General features: G+C 40.0%; 1 protein-coding gene across 5 annotated transcripts in view; it reads right to left on the reverse strand.

Annotated features, from left to right (window-relative positions):
- PTPRZ1 (protein tyrosine phosphatase receptor type Z1) overlaps nt 1–20,166 on the reverse strand; it is a 144,210-nt gene that overhangs the window by 56,078 nt on the left and 67,966 nt on the right. For all 5 annotated transcript variants that reach the window (XM_049813670.1, XM_049813669.1, XM_049813668.1 and 2 more), the window contains exons 3-8: nt 10,432–10,611; nt 8,463–8,614; nt 6,905–7,000; nt 6,578–6,644; nt 2,800–2,957; nt 2,083–2,233 (exon numbers count right to left, since the gene is read on the reverse strand). In XM_049813670.1, the coding sequence (XP_049669627.1) occupies nt 2,083–2,233; nt 2,800–2,957; nt 6,578–6,644; nt 6,905–7,000; nt 8,463–8,614; nt 10,432–10,611 (804 nt within the window). The remainder of the gene's footprint in view (nt 1–2,082; nt 2,234–2,799; nt 2,958–6,577; nt 6,645–6,904; nt 7,001–8,462; nt 8,615–10,431; nt 10,612–20,166) is intronic.

Raw genomic sequence — 20,166 nt, forward strand, 5'->3', positions numbered from 1 at the left:
TTTAGTGATCCCTTTCTTTCCCTCCTTGTTTATAGCCAAACCAGAATTTTTAACCTACAATTTGTAACTTTAAATACCTAGTTTGGAATAAATACTGCATGTGTTCACTGCCACAGTAACGGGAGTGCAGGACACTTTTGTCTTAAAACTCGATAGACTGAAACCCATTTATTTGGTTGTATACAAGTCTACACACACAGAAATTTTGGATGCTCTGTACAACTTATTTTATCATTACATGAAGCGGAAGGGCCTTCTAATTTTAAATGGTATAACTCAATGAAGAAAAGCATCCTGCTATCTTTAGGCTGGACACTCTTTCCTTATTTGTATGGATACCAAGCTCACAGATAAGATAGAAAATTCACAGAATCTCTCTTTGATATAGTACAGAAATGGGACTGGTTGGAAGCAAAATCCTGTGTAGTTTTAATGCACAGATTGCCTTGGGACAGCACATGAAAAGCTCCTTCAGGTGTCAGCACATGGAATAGACAGAAGGAAGCAGGGGCCTGTCTTAAACAGTATTATCCAGCTTCTCATCAGTCTATGGAAATCTAGATTAGGATGGCACAGCTGAAAGTAGCTTCCTTCTATTGCAGCAATGGTGCTGAAGGGTCAAGGCCAAGGTCACAGCTGTAGTGGAACCACCTGGGAGGCAAGTGGATTGCAGGTGGCAGAAGTCCCAGTCTGTGTCTTCAAAGATCCTTTACCTATGACATTTCTTCACTGTAGATTGACTCCTATTTATAAAGGACCGAGAAGATTCGTTTCCTTCTGACAACAAGGACATAAGAAAAGTGTTCTGTATTACAGTGACCTGTCTCCCAGAGACCTTCATTAAACAAAGGGATTTGGGGAAGCATGACCTTTCTTTAAGTTAGGCCAAATTAGCGATGTCCATTGTAAGTCTGTTTGGAAACAGAAATTTATTTAGTTGTGATAATTTGCTTGATTGCTGCAGCTTAGTTCCATGCTCCTCCAAAATTCATAATTTCAAGTGCTACTTAGTACGTAAACAAAGAAACCCTGCTAGAACACATATTGCTTGGCTTAGACCAATGCAAAAAAAAATCATATCCTGGGCACACATCTGAGGAGTTCATGACAAGCTGAGGTCAAAACAGAAGTGACACTGACTGGTTATAGAAATTAAGCAGTAAAGATATCCTGTGCAGCACTGTGGCGAAACAGCGTGATGTACCTGTGCAGGGGACCCAGCCCTCCATCAGTTCTGAATGATGAACATCCTCTAGTTTGTATGCAAATTTCATATATGAGATCATTCCAGTAGGAAAAAAAATATCTACCCAACCAAGGCAAATTAAAATTAAACCACACTTCTTTCTAATCTGGAGAACACCTAACAACACACGCTTCAGTCATCTGTCTATGTCTAATTAAGCACAGGTCAGTGCAACTGAGTTTAAGAATCTGCAGGTATCCCCACCCAAGTAGCAACATAATGCCCCCAAATTAGATGTTTACTATTTATTCTTCTGTGCTTGTGAGTACAGAAATCATCAACTTCCATATTTAGTGCTAGATCTTGTTTCCCATTACATAATGTACTGTTTTGGTCACATAACCTTCACAAACTTCCCTGAGGTTTTGGGTAAAACAGAGAACAGCATCTGGCTTCTGGGATTCTCTCCATCTATCACTTTCTCAGCAGACTACATGAAATGAATTTGGTGACCTCACTTCAGCCTCTGTTGGAAAAGCTTCCACATTATAGAACAAAGAACCAAATGGGTTTGTAAAACAAAATCCTCTTGCAGTCCCTGAAAAGGCAGCTTTGTTTAAGTCTGAAACACATTAAAAGGGCAGTGCAAGAAAGCTTGAACTGACGTGATCTTCACTGAAAGTTTGGTCAAGACAAGCATTTAATTTTCCACTCCATTTAATCTGACATGTTTTATGATTGCTAGTTTTTTTTCTCTGAAGTGATAGATTTATGAGTAATAATACAGTGTGCTACTTTCTACACAATTTAAAATGAGTATCTTCATACTAGGATGAATCTTTTACTGAAAATTGTCTTTCAACCTGTGAAGAGAGGAATGACTGTTCAGTAAATACCTGCTTCATGAATTTCTTCCTGTCCAGTGTAAGAGGAAAACACTTGCCCAAAGAACTTATATTGCTGCTCTCGAAAATTGTTTTGCAGGTAATCCATCAGCATAACATAGCCAGACTGCTGCATTGTAAGGACTTCACAGAACACAGCTAACTGGAAGAGGCAAGGAAAAGAAGAAGTGAGAACTCGTAACAAATTAACCAGATTCTGCTAACAGGCAAAAATCCTGGGGAAGAGCTGTTGGGTAAAGTCTCCCACTTGAACTCTCCCAGGTGGCACTGAACTTTTGTTCCTCTGTACCAGCAGTATATCTAATGGTTTACTCCACCTGTATTTCTCAACTCACTCTGCTGTTGGAGCTATGCTCTGCTCAGTCACTACCGTTTAGCTGGGGGAATATGGAAAGAGTGTTTTGCACTCTTATCTGGGCTAGAAGTCCAGACAGCCTGCATAGTTAGGAAGCGTGTTCCTACTCCCTTCTAAGGCAAGAAATGACTCAGAATGTAGTCCTGAATGAAAAAAAGGGAAAAGATAACACACTCAAGTAATATATATGCTTTCTAATTTAATGGCTGCACGAAAAACTCAAAACTAGCTAAAAAAAAAAAGCCAGGTTGTTGGGCTGGCAATGAATGCCATGAGCTTTTATCATATACATGGCAACTGTTTTCTTTGGTATTATGTACAATTGTTTGGTTTTAATACATTAAACGAATTACCTGGTCTTCAGAAATACTAATGGTATCTTTAAACACAATCCATTCAACCGTTTCAGAGCAGGGAGGAGTTGATAAAGACCCATTATAAGTGTAATATTTGTCTGTTGCATTCGGCAAAAGGTTCAGCAAAATAAATGGTTCTAATGCAGCCTGTTTTCCTGAAAAAAAATTAAAATAAATTAAGAGTCAGATAGTTAAAATACTGCAGAAGCAATGAATAAATAGAAATGACACTCTCCAAAAGAGTTACCATTATAGGAACAAGCTAATTTTGAGGCTATTCAAAATTTGACCTCCAGGGAGACTAGCATACAAATAGATTGCTGATCTTTTTCTATTTAGTTTGAATAAGTATTGTTCAATAACAACTTTGTTTACTTGGGAAAGTTTAATGAGTTACTCCAGTAATAAATAAAGTAATCAGTACATTGGTTCACGAGAATTTGTTCACCTTTAAGTTTACTTGTAAATGTCCAAGATGCAAATCTTTGTCTCACTCGTGAACTTCAAAGAAAAATATGTTAAATCTCTTTTCTTATTCTCATGACATGGCTTCAAAGTCTCTCTGAATTTGCTCAAGTTGTTGAGTTTCTCACACGATCTTAACCACTGCAGAAAATCACTGCCTGGGGAATTGTCACCATGTTAGGCTTAAGTGATGGCAGAAGCAGAATCGCTGTGGAACAGGCATTTTTAAAATGGTGATAATACAGTGAAAAACTCTAACAGCTTTACACAAAGCAGAGAAGGATGCAAAGACCTCTTCCAAGAGAGTATGACCACTCTGTTTATTGTCCTGTAAAAATAGTATCACATCTTTCAGGTCAGCAGTTTAGCTGGTACCTTGTCAGCTAGGAGCATGCATGTGGAATTGCTGGGAGTCCATCCACAGAAAGCTGTTCGTGCTGGCATGGCAGTAGGGTCCAGCAACAAAAATCAGCAGAAATGGTACCAACTTCCTCAATGCAGGTTTTTTTCAGTCTGTGACAATTATCAATTTTGTGATGATTATCTGCCTTATTGTCTGGTGCATCCAAAATAATATTTGTTTTTTACACCTTGGAATAATGTAGATCCTTATATACCTGATTTCAATCTAAAGTTACAGATTTTAAGCTTCTCCGTATTTGATAAGTATTCACATATGAATATCTAATGAATTTTCAGACTGTGCATTAACTTGTAGGTTTACAGATATGTTACTTCTTAATCCCTGTACGGGTTTCTGACCTTTGTCGTCATAATTCCTTATGAATTTGGTGAGAGCAGCAAATTACATTAACAGTTTACTACAAATCATTGATGCTTTTCTTCTGTAAGTGACTGTTCTACTGAGTTAAGGTTTAACAGCTGGCTCCTCCCCCCTTTCTTATCCATGTGTCATGAAAGGGAAACATTTAGCAGTGTCAAACAAAGCCCATCCTTCTATTTCTCCTGCCAACACGTTAATCAACCTTCAGACATAAGCTATAATTGCTATCTGGTACATGTCTAGTTAACACATTCTTCCTTCAGTAAAAATATATGGCCCATCCATTTTATATAGATGCCTGGGGACATGAACTTCACATTTATAGTAAGAATCTGGCTATACATTCTGCAACTTTGGATTTTAAAATGGTCTTTAATGTGATTGACAGCCTAGATTCTAAAATCAAACACCTACAAAGAATGATGAGAAACAGTTTGTCCAGAAGGAACAGGACTGCCTCTCTGCAGAGCTTGAGAACGCAGTAACTGGGATTTGAATAAGCACAATACAGATATGACTGACAAGGACAGATCATGTACATTGTAGACAAGGACAGATCATGTGCTAGTCTCTTTTCTTCAGGAGGAACAACTTGATTTAGTCATGACCTGAATTTTCAGAGCTCATTTGCATTTTATTCAAGAAAATGATATTCTACTCATTGTTGAAGTGCCATGTAGTGGCTGTATCTTGAATCTTGCTACTGATAGTTTTACAGCTCCTTCCAAGGTTGTAGGACAGTATCTGCCTTGATTTATTACTTGTTCTCCTTTGTGTTTCATAGAAGATGGCACACAAAGATAATGAATCTTAACTGCTTTATACTTCCCCCTCCTCTGTCTTTGCAATTTATGAAAGTTGCTCCCTTTTGTATTTGTTGAATGGTGTTTGTTTTCTGGAGAAAAAAAATCTTGATTTTAGTATCATACTTTTGAAAGCTTTTAAAACAGTGGACTAATTAGCTCTTTACGCTTTCAACCTATCAATCTTAAGGGGGTTTACAAAGCTCAAGTATCATTACATATAGTAAAACTGAGACAAAGTTAACCATTTACTTAAGGTCATGGCCATGATGTAAGAAAATATCCCTGTTCACGACAGTGCTCATTCATGTTTATTCTTCTGTGAAGCCATTGTGAAACTTGGTTAGAAACAGAACCCAGATCTCCTCATGTACCACTCTGAAGTCCATGTGCTCTGACATAAACCCACAAGGAATTCTAAACAACCAAAGTGTCAGCATTTGGTTTGAAAAATGCTAGTACAAATGTAACATAATTGGATTATTTCAGATTTAGGAGCTACTGAAAAAAGAATTCATCTCCACTGAGTCTACTGAATACTGATATTCATACAGTCTCACACTTGTAAGACAGATCTTGGAGGGCTGCAACAGGGTTATTTGTTTCCAACTGCATATAAAATCCAGAAATGTATGACTAAGAAAACTCACAGAATAAATCAGGCATTTATCTTGATTTAGTATTTAAAGAGTTGCAAATTCCTCATGATAGTTATATTTATTCATTTACACTTTCTGCTGTTGTTACAAATATTCCATCTTGTGGTAAATAAATCATAGAGTATCTCAAGTTGGAAGGGACCCATAAGGATCATCGAGTCTAACTCCCTGCTCCTCGCAGGACTACCTAAGATTAAACCATATGACTAAGAGCATCGTCCGGATGCTCCTTGAACTCTGACAGGCTTGGTGCTGTGCTCCAGGTGCTCCTTCCCTGAGGAGCCTGTTCCAGTGACTGACCACCCTCTCAGTGAAGAACCTTTTCCTAATGTCCAAGCTGAACTTCCCCTGACACAGCTTCATTCCATCTCCTCATGTCCTACCGCTGGTCACCAGAGAGAGGAGATCAGCACCTCCCTGTCTGCTGCCCCCCGTGAGGAAGGTGCAGACCTCCATGAGGTCACCCCTCAGCCTTCTCTTCTCCAAGCTGAACAAACCAAGTGACTTCTGCTGCTCCTCGTAAGTCTTGAGACCTTTCACCATCTTGGTTGCCCTTCTCTGGACACACTCTAATAGTCTGATGTTCTTACACTGAGGTGCCCCAAACGCACACAGTGCTCGAGGTGGGGCTGCACCGGTGCAGTGTAGACTGGGACAATCACCTCCCTCGGCCGGCCAGCTATGCTGCGCTTGATGCACCCCAGGACACAACTGGCTCTTTTTGCTGCCGGGGCATGCTGTTGACACATACTCAACTCACCATCAACCCGATCCCCCAGATCTTTTTGCACGGGGCTGCTCGCCAGCCTCTTGTTCCCCAATTCGTACCAATAACCAGGACTACCCTGTCTGAAGTGCAGAATGTGGCACTTGCTCATGTTAAATTTCATACAGTTGGTGATTGCCCAGCTCTCTAGTCTATCCAGATGACTTCTGTTGCTCCTAACAAAATATACATAACTAAGCTCGACAGCCATACTCCCCAATTTCTTTAAGGTCTCATAATTACACTGAAAAGGAATTTAGTCTAATCAGTAATCAATAAAACATGGAGGCAGACTTACCAAAACGACTAACACTATCTACTCCATTAATGATTGGATTATAATCCGGATTATCTTCTACTCCAATCTGTTAAAAAGAAATTGCGGGTTTTTAACAGTACAGGCTTCATGAAAAAAAACCTGAAAGTTGCAGTTTACCACCAAAATTACAGATGACTTAAAGCAGAGCAAATGTATTTTGCCCATTTGCTTTTCCATAAGAATAAATTAGAAAGATATATGCAAATTTTTAACTCAGTGATCACACATTGGAACCAGTTAAATTCAGTTTGAACATCTGCCGTGTTTCAAAGCTTGTTTAATGACACAAAGATATATTTTGTTTACCTCAAACAAAATTGATAAAGCTCTTAACTTTCCATTTCCTTTAATTGCCTCTTCAAAATTTGTAAACTGATCTGCATCATAGCAGTAGATTTGCATCTGCAAATAAAAATATATTCAAATGTTATATATACCAAAAATTAAAAAAAATTAATCAATGCAGTTATTTATATACCCATTTTGAGAAGAAATGTCCAAGCAATAAATTTAATTACAAATATACAGATTTTTTTAATCTATGTCACATGCCTTATTTGAAGATATAGAATGGAATTCATCAGCTGTTAGCTATCTAAAAATGACCTCTCCTGGAAAACAACTAAGTATGCTGGAGCACAACACTCTCCATGGATAATACAGTAAACTGAGACAACTTGCTGATACTGGACTTCTAACCTAGAGTGCTCGGCTGAGATGAATCTTGAAATCAGTTGTAAAACATGAATAATAAGGCAGGATGTCCCTACTGCACCTGTCTTGCAGTAAGTGTAGAGAAGCATTGGTAATAAAAGATTAACAGCTATTTTGGGACCACATTTGACTGCTGTCATGGGCACTGGGTTTGTTGCACCCCTTCCTCTATTTCTCCAGATGCAGTTGGGAAATCTCCTCCAGGGCTGGGTCACCAACATGAATGAGGGAGTGTTCTGTTCCTACTAGCTTTTCATGCGATGATGATGGAGAATATTCTCTTCGATGCCTTGGCAGGGCAGCTGAGTGTGAGTGGGAATTTTTAAATGGCTAATGAGGTAAAGGAAATGACACTGCCCAGGGAAAGCTCCTGGCTCAGAGCTCTCAACAGAGTACAGGACAACCTTGGCTCTGTTGCTTTGCTCTGCCATAGAAGTCCAAAGTGCTCGTAGTGAGGAGCAGCACGGTTGCCTGCCACAACTATGTCTTTTTGGCTGGAAAGTGATCACAATGCCATGTTGAGGGTTGAAAGTTCGGTCTGCAGAGCGCCTTCGTGTATCTCAGTGAGAGCTGCTCCTCTCCTTCACCCCATCCCCATGCTGCTGCAAGCTATTTTGCCAAACCAGACAGGGGTACACTGGCCTGGCTGCCCATCAGTGCAGCTGCATCCAGGACCTGCTCTCACACAGTGGCTCCGGGCACGCCGCTGCCAGCTCTCTTTCCAGCCCAGCGACATGGGCCACACTTTGTCTCGGCAAGGCCCAGCAGCTCCCATGGGCTCTCAGCAAAGCCCCAGCTTTGAAAAGTCTGTTTGTACTTTAAACAACTGACTGCTATGGAATATGATGGGCCAAACTTGTAGGAGCTTAACTGTTACTGGGACCTTGAACTTTGTCAGATTAGCAGAACCGACTCCTAATGTCATCTTAGAAGATGCGTGTGAAAACGCAGTTTAGACATCCTCAACATGCCATGGAATAATGTCTTATGTTGTCCTTCTCAAATGGATCATTTAAATATTGTTAATTTGGATTTAAGTGAATGATTATATTTGTAAATAGACTTTAATCAAGTGATAAACAAAAGTATTTAGTAAACAGTATTACTTTTTGCAGAATGACAAATCATCAAAATCTCTTCTGTACTTTACCTCAAGAGGAAATTTTTGTCCTTCTAAACTATGTTCTGATCCGTCTGATGACACGTTGCATTTTCCCCAGTGAAAAGTGATCTTGCTTGCTTTGAATATGGTGTCTAAGCCACCTCCACTTACATAATAATCATTTGTCAGGTTAATTTCCACTGAACAAAGACAGAGAGAGAGGGGGAAAAAAGGAGTCTCAATATAAAAGCCAGCCAAGACTCTCATATTTCAGTATTAGGTGGTAAAAGGTGAACATGATACACCTTTCCCCCTGTATTTCATAAGCAATTTGACAGGAAATAGGTTATTTAAACAAAGTAAGAAGTGTGCTAATTCACCATTAGCAAGGAGGAATACGTTTCATTTCATGCTGCAATTCATAAAATAGTCATCTAGTGAAGCACACTATTATATTGGTCTCCTGTTGTCTGAAACTAGCCACAGAACTATGCTAAAAAGCTCAGAAAACTGGCTTAGCCACTAATCTGACCATCTAAGAAAAGAAATTCCTGATATACATAGCTTCCTGAAAGCAGCTGTGCTTTTAACAAAAATGAAAATACTCCCCCACCGTTATCATCATAATTCTAGATACAAATCATGAGGCAACACATGAAAAGAAAATTTTAGCCAGTTCCTAGGAGGACTGTCCTGTCTGTGAGACCCCGTAGCTGTTGAGCAATCTCCCACGGCAGAAAGTGATGACAGGTCTTCAGCAGGACATATAACTAACTGTACACAAACTGTAGATGGCACTGAGCATTTGTCTTCTAGAGGGAATGAGCAGGGTGGAATAGACCAAAGCCCCACATTTGGCTTTCCCACCTCCAGTGACTGTGAATTGTTTGACCTTTTGCTAAAACAGCACTAAAGGAGTTCAGTTTCATTATGTTCCTTTCCTCAAGACCTTGAAGACAATTTTAACTGCAGAGCTTGGCAGTTCCTTTTATAATATCTGAATTTCTGTAGATGAGGAAGACCTCAGTTCACTTTCATGGACTTTAAAGAATGTTTCCTCAAGGATCTCTGAAAAGATGAATGCACTATTTATCTCATCTAGTAAGAGCAAGAGGGATGTAAGTAATTTGTGGAGTAGTATGTAGGAAGTACATGATGGGGCCAAGAACAGAAATTAGGAATAATGAAACTAAACTAAACTAAACTATAAAATGGCTGGTCTTGAGGTCCCACTGGAACTGGCAGGTCAAAGGCAGTTGTTAAGAGATTCCCTCCTCCACACCTATGTCCAAAACAAGAAACAGTACTTCCAACAAGCAGCTTTTAGTTACTGCTATCCTGGATTTATACAGAAAAGTGGTTGCAAAAAGATCTGTCTGACAATGTAAATGCCACCATAAGCTTATTTTATACTGGGAGAAATAGGCACTTGTAGGCATAAATAATTTCTTTCTAAAATACATTTCTAAGACAGGTAAGACAAATCAGACCATAAAAGCACCTTTTTCTTTTCTTTGACTGTAAGAATTCTAAGTAAGTAATTCAGATGCAAGTGTCTACATTTTAGGTGTCTATGTGTAGGTGAGATGAATCCCATCCTGAGTTTTTTGAAACCAGAACTCATACATTAAGTGCTTCCAGAGGAGTAGGTAATGCATTTATACTTTAGAAAAAATCATTTCTGTATACTTGTTACAGAATCTGGATATGCAGTAATAATTATAATTTTTCTTAGCAAACGCTAAAATAGTTTAGCTTCAGTGAAGTTCTCATGATGGGATGATGTGATTGCTTTGACTGTCTATGCACATAATTTCCATTTGTGTTTTAGTGACTTCTCCATTATGCTTGGCTGTTGTCATCACCTGTTTTTTTTTTATTTAATGGATAAATTCAGAATGCACAAGCTAAGGAAAAGTGAAATGAAAATGTTTCATTAAAAGTCCTTGGTTGATTGTCCATCCTATATCACTTTCGTGACCTTATTTAACTCCAAACATGAAATCTGACTTTTTACCTGTTTTGCCAGTGTTGCGAATGAAAGTATCTTCCAAAGTTTCCTTTTCCCATCCATGGAATTTAAGTTTCTTCAGATTCACATTTACCTGGGTAAGATCTTCATCTATATTAATAGGAGACTGTTTGGCACCATTGCAGGCTGAATATTTCTTTCCCCAGTTCTTTTGGTTCAAAGTTCCTAAAAATCAAATCATTTGGGTAAATAAATTTAAAACCTGAACTGGCATCCATGTATTTTTTAATGTGGGAAAATTAAAACACAGTTTGCAATCTGTGACCAGAGTACCTGTCCTTCTTTTAGGCCTCATCTGTAGCAATACTTAGCACACCTACCATTGCATCATCCCACCTTCAACAGTTAAGTCACTATTTGACCATTTTAGACATCATACATACATGCTTCCGAATGTCTAGGGAAAGCAGAAAGCAACAAAAAACCCCCTCACACACAATATGCAGAAATAATAAATAAAACAGGAAGGAAGAAAAAAGCTTTCAAGTGAAAGAAATGGGCATTCAAAAATACTTGGGAATTACTGCAAAACCCTCCTTTCCAAATAAATCTTTTAATCATATGAATGTCATTAATGTTCCTTCTGCCCAATGAAGCCAGCCATCCAATAAGATTTCTAAATAAATAAGAGCAATAAGATCTTTAAAAAAAATCCTTACACAGAGGGAAAAAGGTAAAGTGATTCTACCCTGAAAAAGGAAAAAGGTTCGTGATGCTCTGGCTGGAGATCCTGGCTGTATGGCCTGGCTTTGCCCGTGGAGGGCCATGCACACACATTCCAGCCATCGCCCTTTGAAGCTGCTGGGTGAGAGCAGGCAGGAGGTCCTGCGCTGCAGCAGAGCACCTTCTCCAGGGCACAGGGGCTGGCACGGCATTTCACTGTGGCCAGTTCAGACATAGACAACATGGACACAGACAGCATGTTCTTCACCAAAGACCTGATTATTTTCCGTAAGAAATGGTCAAGTACTCTACAGGTCAGTGTGAGGTGTTAGCAGCTGCTCTAAGAATCTTTTGTTTATAAAATACGGTAATATAAATGATACAATATTTTGTGTGTGTTTATGCGTTTGCATACATAAACATATTTTTTCCTGACAGGGAATTCTGGTAACACTTCAAAGGGCTAATTAAAACCAAAAGCTGACTGCACAGACCTAAGAAAGTATAATTGCTTCAGTTAGCTTCCCACTTACTAGTAGTTAAGAGCTAATATTAGTGCATCCAATGCACACATTTGAATTCTATTAGACATGCTGAAATAAGCCAGTGCTCATTTACAGGCTGCTGTGCTACAGCCAAGTCTGTCAGCAGAAGATTTGCTATATTGTACCCCAGGTAAGGACAGCGCTCATATTGCACTCAGAAAACTCAGAGAGGGGAGAAGAGATGCAGCCAGCCCTGTAACCATGACAATAGGCAGTAACACAAGATGCTAATCTGGATAGCTAGCTACCTAGAAACAAACCTGAGCTAAATTATTCAACAAGTATCAAGTCAAGCAATTTACCAATATCACCTTGCCGCAACAGAAGTACTGCAGGTCAGATGATATATAAACCCATTTACTTCTTGTAAACAGCAACAGAAGAAACTGTTAGGCACAACAGCCAAGCAAACCAAAATAAGTCATAAGGTTATGAATCTGAATATCCTGCAGGTGGGGATTAGAGCCCTGTACCAAGCAAGCAGTGGTCCCCTTGGGAATGGCACACGTGGTAAGCTTCCAGCTCCTCCTCAAGTCACGCTTCCCCTGGACATTAGCTGTCAGTTACAGTTTATCACCCGGGCAAATAATGCAACATCCTGATTTCTAATGTGCTTTTCATAAGAAAAGAGTGGCTAATATTTCACCTTCTCTCTCAAAAGCTTCCCTTAAGAAATTCTGAGCCCAAGCCCACCAAAACTTGGAGATTAATCTGCTCAGATAGTCTACAGTGAATTGTCTAACAAATATTGAAGGCTTTTAAAACCAAGAAAGCCAATTTTATTTAAATACAAACTAGAATAATTAACTTTGTAAATAGAAGAGCCCTCAAACATGGTCAGACAGGACAGAAATAACAATTCTTGGCTTGCACTGTGCATCCTTGCAGACAGGCCCTTGTTTCCAGGTCTGCTTTCAGCCAGCTCGGTGATTTTCCAAGCTGCAGCAAACTCTTCAGAGCTCTGCCTGGCTCTTTGAAAGTCTCTGCCAGTTTCGGCCAGACTAGCTGCCCATGCCCATCCCTCGGAGTTAGGCTGCACTCCCCACTCCGTGCTCTGTTTCTTTTGCTCCTTCTTTTTGCCACAGCCCAAGACTTCCCCAGGCTCCTGCTGTTGCCCCAAGGCAGTAGAAATCTCCTTTCTCTTTCCACTGACATACCCCCTCCCATTGCTCACCTGCAGTCTCTCCTTCAGAACATCATCATGAATCTTTTCCCAACATGTATTCCCCTTATTCTGCTCTTTTCACCACTGACATTAGAACTGACTGAAAATACGACTCTTTTCTCTCTCCCACTAGTGTACTTTTGGCTACTTTCTTCCATGCTTCTCTTGATGAATGCAAATATCCCATTTTTGCATTTTCCCTTTAAATTTCCTACTATCCACTATCACGTCCAATTAAAACAAATACATTAAAATTAGCGAAACTATAATCTCCTTCCAAGTTTCCTGGTTTCATATTTTGTGGTTTTGTTACGTAGAATGTAAATTCTTTGACTTGATAGTCATTATCTGTGCCTCAGTGTATAATGTAACAAATCCCTAGCATGAAGCTAATGATAACATTAGTAATCTTAGCTCATCCCAGAAGACAGTGTCATGCCAACACTGTAATCCATCACAACGTCCTGAGCCAGGGCACGTGGAGTTATGTAGGATGCTGGCTGTAGGCAGTATGGCAATGCTGTGGCCCAGCCAAGAAAGTTTTTTCTTTCAGTCTGGATGTGAAGTTTTTTGTAAGTATTGCCAGAAAGAAATGAGGGAAATTAGAAGGCTTGGTGAGATGAAGAACATTATTTCCTGTCCCCCAGAAAGGACTCAAACCTATGAGATGATCTTGCTAAAAAGATTTGATAATGTTATGCCTTTTCTCTGTGTAGAAACAAAGGCAATTCAGTCAAGTAAGTGATTATAAAAAACAGATTCTCCTTTCATAACTTCGTTGTTTACACCTTACTGAAGTCTTACAGCATCCATGAATCTTTATGCCCTGAAGAAAGTTTTAAAACAGTGAATTTCATGTAATTACATATTGCCATACACTCACCAACAGTCACAGGAAGAAGCTGATCTATGTATGCTATGTACAAAAAAAGATGCAAATTACTGTTTCAGCTACTCTCCGGCCGACGAAAAGTGTCTATCCTATCTGTATGAATGCTAGCTTGAAATCAACCAAGGACAAATAAAAAAAGTATTTCATGGTTGCAGAGGACAAGAGATAAGACTTCAGCTACAACAAATTAACGGAAAGCTCCAAATCAACGCTCCCGCTGGCAAATCTGAATAGGTATTTGACAACTTTTAACCCGTTTTCTTCTTTGTGATCCGGCAGCTGGTGTAGCTGAAAAAGCTACATAAGCAAAGGACACCATTATTGCTTACAACTGCAGAAGTACAAGCGATCTCAGCACTGAGGAACACAGGCAATGTAGAAGCTCTCTTTCTAAGGTAAAAATGATATTGAGCTCAGTAATGAGGAACAAGACCTGTGTTCATTTTGCATGTCAAGAGGAAAATCACACTTGCGTAACTACTGAGAAGTTGCAACATTAATCAAAAGCTATGTATGGAATTAAATGTACAGGAAATCATTGGCAGGCTCTAGTGTGGGGCAGGAGCATGGAGAATTTCAGAAGGAACTGGAGTTCACTCATGATGATCCAAATTACATTTGAGCAGCAAAATAGATATTTATGCATAAATTCTGCAAATGTTGGAGCAGATAATGGTGTGTCTATATTAGTAAGTAGTGCAGACCAATGAGTGGGTTTATAGAGTGAAACCGCTGGGGTTGAGGATCAGATGTCCATACCATACATCTTTCAGAAGGTTTTTACCTCAGCCTAGCTCTGTTTGGTCCCATGGGCTGAATGCCCATCAGCTGGTGAAGTGCATCAGGTATGTTTCTGCAGCACGTGTCCTGTTTAGTTATCAGTTGAGATGAACCCACGTCACACTGTGAGACAACTCTACCTGGTGAACCAAAGCTTGGCAGGCAGGGTGCAGCCAGGAGATTTGCTTCAGAAGTCCACTCCCGATCTGAACTAAAGCATTAACGTAAATGCATCTGGTGTAGGCAGCAGGTGGTGAAACTGCTGCAGTTTACATGACTTGCAGAAAGCCAAACTAAAAGCGAAAGAACCAAATGTTTTTAAACAAGAGCAGATTGTTTTACTGTAGGTGTTATGATGGAAATCATAAATCAAAGCCATGCCAGCCATTTTGAAAAATATTGTTGAAACTGAGCTTTGAAAATGAATTCCTCCAAACTGTGCGTTGGAAATCTGAGGAGAATAAAAATGTGCACGATATATCTTGAAGAGTGCACAGAGGAAGCAATGTTTGTCAAAGCTGTCAGCTTTCAATTCACAATGAATGAAAACGAGCCTCAACAAAGCAAATTACAAGTTAATGGTAGACTGCCTATACCATAACCTTTACCTCTCTTGCCCGGGGCAGAATGTCCAAAAAAAATGTTCTTACTCTTTATTTCTAGGAAATGTTCCTACCTAATTCTCCTCCTCAGCCTTACCCCCAGTGATCCCATTCCTGCAACAAGCATCCAATTCTCATTCCGTGCTTCGCTTCTATCTGCTGCTGTCTTTAGAATATCTTGCCCACAAGGTGTTACTGCACTTCTGTCTTTTGTAAAAACACTTGAAAGAAAAGCATCTGTCAAACAACTCTCTGTGTGTTGGTATCCTATACAAGTGGAAAGAGTGAGGAGGGCTGAAGACAAGCTGTGAAACTGAGTGGGCTGTGGTCCTCGCAGCAACTTGCCAGGAGAGGGGTTTCTCAGTGTGCTCACACACTACTACATGTGGGTCTGCTGGGCTGTAAACCTTCATTATGAGTACTGCTGTTTACTACCATGTATCGGTACTGGCTGAATGTAATATACAGTTCATGAAAAATGGAAGATATCTTTTTAAATCAATGGGATGTTATCTTTATACAGAAAGAATTTAAATGTAAACCTCAAATTCAATGAGTGGGATTCTGAATACATGAAACAAATACTCATCATTTCTTCTTCATACTGAATATGGATGTAGTTTCTGAAGAAATACGACCTTCAAAATAACGCTTTAGACTTTATGGCATTAATAACGATGTCAAGATAATTGCGTTAGTAAGGAGATATGTTTTACTTGGAAAATTCTACTTCCCAGCGCTTCACTTTAGTAACTGTTGTATTGCCATCACAGAGTTTGCATTCTTAGCTCTTATTACGATCATGTTTCTTCTGAATGGGCATACTCCTAGCATGTACCCCCTCAGGAACTCTAAGAAGCTCTAGCTTTAATGACAGTTACAGAAAAAGAAATGCTTTAAATACTGGTGAAGAAGCCATACTTCCTTAACAAGCATAAGCTTTGCAAGACAGGGAGGTTAACATCATGACTGTTAGATCGAAATAAGGATACAATATAAGGCCATGTGTCATGGTTTAAGCCCAGCCGGCAACAAAGCATCACAAAGCTGCTCGCTCACTCTTCCCCCCCCCAGCCTCGTGGGATGAGGAGGAGAAAATATAATAACAAAAAGCTCGTGGGTCGAGACAAGGACAGGGAGGGATCCTTCACCAAAAAACAGACTCAGCTTGGGAAAAACCAAAATCAATTTAACTTGCCACCGATCAAATCGGAGTAGGATAACGAGAAGCAACCCCAAACCTTAGAAGACCTTCCCCGCCGCCCGCCTCAGCCCCACTCCCGGTTCTCTCTCTCTCTCTCCCTCCGCGGCGGCGCAGGGGAACAGGGGCTGGGGGCTGGGGTCGGTTCCTCACCCCTTGTCTCTGCCGCCCCTTCCTCCTCTCCTCGGGGGGAGGACTCCTCACCCGGCCCCTGCTCCACTGTGGAGTCCCTCCCTCCCTCCCTCCCTCCCGCGGGAGACAGTCCTCCACCAACTTCTCCAAGGGGAGTCCTTCCCGCGGGCTGCAGGTGGGCACCTGCTCCCCCGCTGCCCTCCGTGGGCTGGGGGGGGACAGCCTGCCATCTTGTCTCCCCACGGGCTGCGGGGGCATCAGCCTCCTCCTCCCCTTCCTCACTGCCCTGGTGTCTGCAGAGGGGTTCCTCTCCTCTCCCACCCCGACCCCCTCTCTGCTGCAGGTTCCCCCTCTTCGCTCCGTTCAGGTGTTACCGCCGTCGCTGGCGGGCTCGGCCTGGGCCAGAGCCGGGGCCCACTCCCAGCCGGGGAAGAACCTTCTGGCAGCTTCTCACAGCAGCCCGCCCCACCGCCTCTCCCCCGCCACCAAAAATACCCACCACACAAAACCAAAACACCATATAAGTTTTAGTTAGACTCCCACCAGTTACAGAGTATAAACACTGCTTCTCAAACTGGCAATAACGGGTAGTACGGAAATAATCATAGGTCTGATTCAGGTTTTCCATGCTCCTACCTTGTTCATTATTTCATGATTTAAACTGATGTGAATCCTAGGGTTTACATTATAGATGAAGGACAGCAGAAAAGAGAGATGGATTCTTTACTGCTACTTAATTTCTTCCTCTCCATTTTTCATCAGCTTTTGCTTTCACAATGATATTATTACTTTTATAAATATAAATTGGACACATATAGGAGATGAAGGATATCACCTCTGTGTGGACTGTTAATAATGGATTTGCCTTATCAAAAATGTTACTGACTTACCACTTTGAACTGTTAAAGTGATTTCAAGGGGGCGGGGGGGGGGGGAATGTTTAGAGCAAACACATTTTATCTAAGATATGAGAAATCAGAAATAAGGCCATGAAAAGATGTGGGTACTTGTATTAGGACAAAGTTTAAATTTAGATGCCCAATCAACACTGCTCTACACACCAAACTGTAGAGCTATTCTTTTTTTTCCTCTCTATTTCTGCTTCATTATTTAGACAGTGCATCCAAACTGGATGAACAGCGGAGATGGAGATCAACAAACCTCAGGATGCTTCATACCATTAATAGTGAAGGCATTTAGCTTATTACCAAAAGTTGCACAATGCAATCTCTAATCCTCCAAGGCAGAAGAATTATTTCAGTTCACATTCTGGATGAGTGCACTAGTGGCCCAAAGAGAGAAGTACTGCCAATACTAATCTTGTGAATGTTACCATAGCTCATGTTACAAAGGCCACGACGTAACACATGGCATTCTAGGGAAACATTTTGGTCATCAAAAAAATGGAAGGTTTAAGTTTTACATATTACTGAGTAGAAGACAAGACTTCTGCTTCATCTTGATCTTCACTGTAAGGATTTTTGGAGTTTGTGTTTTTCCCCTCCAAAAGCCCTAACTACCTCCACAGCCTGTTCATGAGCAGTCTCATAAAGTTTATAAAAATTCTTCAGTTTGAAAAAGCCCAGACTTTAACTTGTGAAATTACTTGTCAGGACAGAGTCACAACTACAGAGAAGGAATTTTGGCTTCCAGGTTTGAGCTTAGCCAATTATTATGCCCGTCTCAGTGATTTAATTGCTTGTGGGTTTTCCAAGACTGGATTGCTTGCCAAAGTCTAGGTCAAGTGTTCAGAAGTGAAATTATACTGGTTATGTTAAAGAGAGTCAGCACACAGAGTAACTGGATGGCCACTCCAAAAAACTTTAATAGCATTTAAACTCTCAAAGTTCAACACTAATGAAGTAACTTGGTTTTAAATGAGCAGGAGCCAAATATATTTATCCCATGATTTTTTTTGGCACACATATGGTGACAGAGAAATGAATGCAATATGTTTTCTTACTGTAGGGTGTAATATTTCAAATAAGGCAAACAATCAACAAAAAAATTCTAGTTGCTTTGCAACCTAGATGCATTCAGGCAAGCCAAAACCATCTAATCTATTATTTTGTTTAGTGCCTTATTTGTCTTTTTCGTATCTGCTACATTGTATTCTCTGTATTGTGTGTATGTGCACACAAAAAAGACAATATGTACTGTATGAACACAGAAAAATATGGACTTTTCGCAAGGAGAATACCCTAAAAAGTGGCACAGCACTAACTTGCCTTCAGCTGAAGTCTGGTCTGTTAATCTTCTCTATTCCTCATCTAAAATGTGTTGGACCACTTACCCCTTACTAAAATTTAACTTCGAAGATGAGTCAGAAAAACTCTGGTGAAACATTTGGTTATCTTCAGATTATTGGACCTTCCTTTCATCTTTTGTTTATTTATTTGAACATAAACTTTGTGCTTCCTTTACAATGTCACTGAGACATTGCTCAATAAAATAACCAACAAGCAATTGAGTGAGAAAAATGTTTTGGTTTTTTTCACTTTATCCCCACAGAAAAAAACCCCATCAGATAGAATAAACTACAGTTGTTGACATACAACGGAAAACTGTAATCAGTATTATTAATACAGTGGCTGTCTGGTGATTTTTCTTCCTGGGAGTCAGTCTGATGATTCATAGTCAGACTAAGTGAATTACTGAGCAAAACGCGTAGGAGGATAAATGCCAATGGACAGCTTTCTTTCAATATAGCAACTGTTTGCTGTTCCTCTTCTCCTTCTTTCATTCCGTGATAAATCTGGCCATTGCAGGCTAGTCAGAAAATATATAATCAAACACTTCTATGCCAAAGAAATACAGATTATCACTGATGCTCCATTTGCAGTGCACTCAATGGGATAGCTGTTTAGACTAGGAAAAGGATTATGGGAGGAATTCAGTCAACCTTTTAAGATACTTCTTTTCTATTATTCTCATCCTGTTGCTCCTGAATTTGCATATAAGTGCTGCTAGAGAATCATGTAGCAATATATAATGAAAACTTGCCACAAAATTTTTTATAATTAATGTAGAATTAAGATCTAAGCTATATTTTTCAGGTAAGTATTAAGGAAGGAAATTTGGTACAGTGCCAAATGGGAAAATGTAGAGTAAAAAAGATACACATTCTTCCTCCTGCTTGTATTTAATTTTTGACAATAGGTGAAGCCCTAATTGGAAGCCCTGAATACTTGTAAACCTTGCTCTGAGGAATTCAGGTTGTAGCAAGGATTTCCTTTACCTTTAGTAATACTTAAGATCATGAAACTGAATATAACACTGTTGAGTGACAAAGATCATTCCAAGATCACAAATAACCTGAGCTGAAAACAGAACTGGAATACATGTAGCTGACTCACTTTTAGCCTAAGAAATAGGCAATGCCTTTTGGCCAGCGCTGAGGAACATAGCCTATGACTTCATTTCATATACCCTACAGCTCCACCTTTTTTCATGCTGGATATTATAGAACTAGCTGTCAATTTTGTGTCACGGCAATGTCAAATGCCTGTTTGGTTCTTCACAAGAGGACTCCCCACCTGTTTTTGAGCTGTTTGGCATACTGCTAGCAAGGAAGGGTGAATAAAATGGGATCATTGCAGGCTTTGTCCTCTAAAGCCACCCTGATTTGCAAAATAAAAGCAACAACTTTCCAACTCGGTACAGCCCCATCACAAGTCAGCTTCCTGGAAGCAAAGCTTACTCCCAAACTTACAGCTACTGCACAGAGAATGAGTGAATGT

The sequence above is a fragment of the Accipiter gentilis genome, chromosome 11, assembly GCF_929443795.1.
Source record: "Accipiter gentilis chromosome 11, bAccGen1.1, whole genome shotgun sequence".
Lineage (NCBI taxonomy): Eukaryota > Metazoa > Chordata > Aves > Accipitriformes > Accipitridae > Astur > Astur gentilis.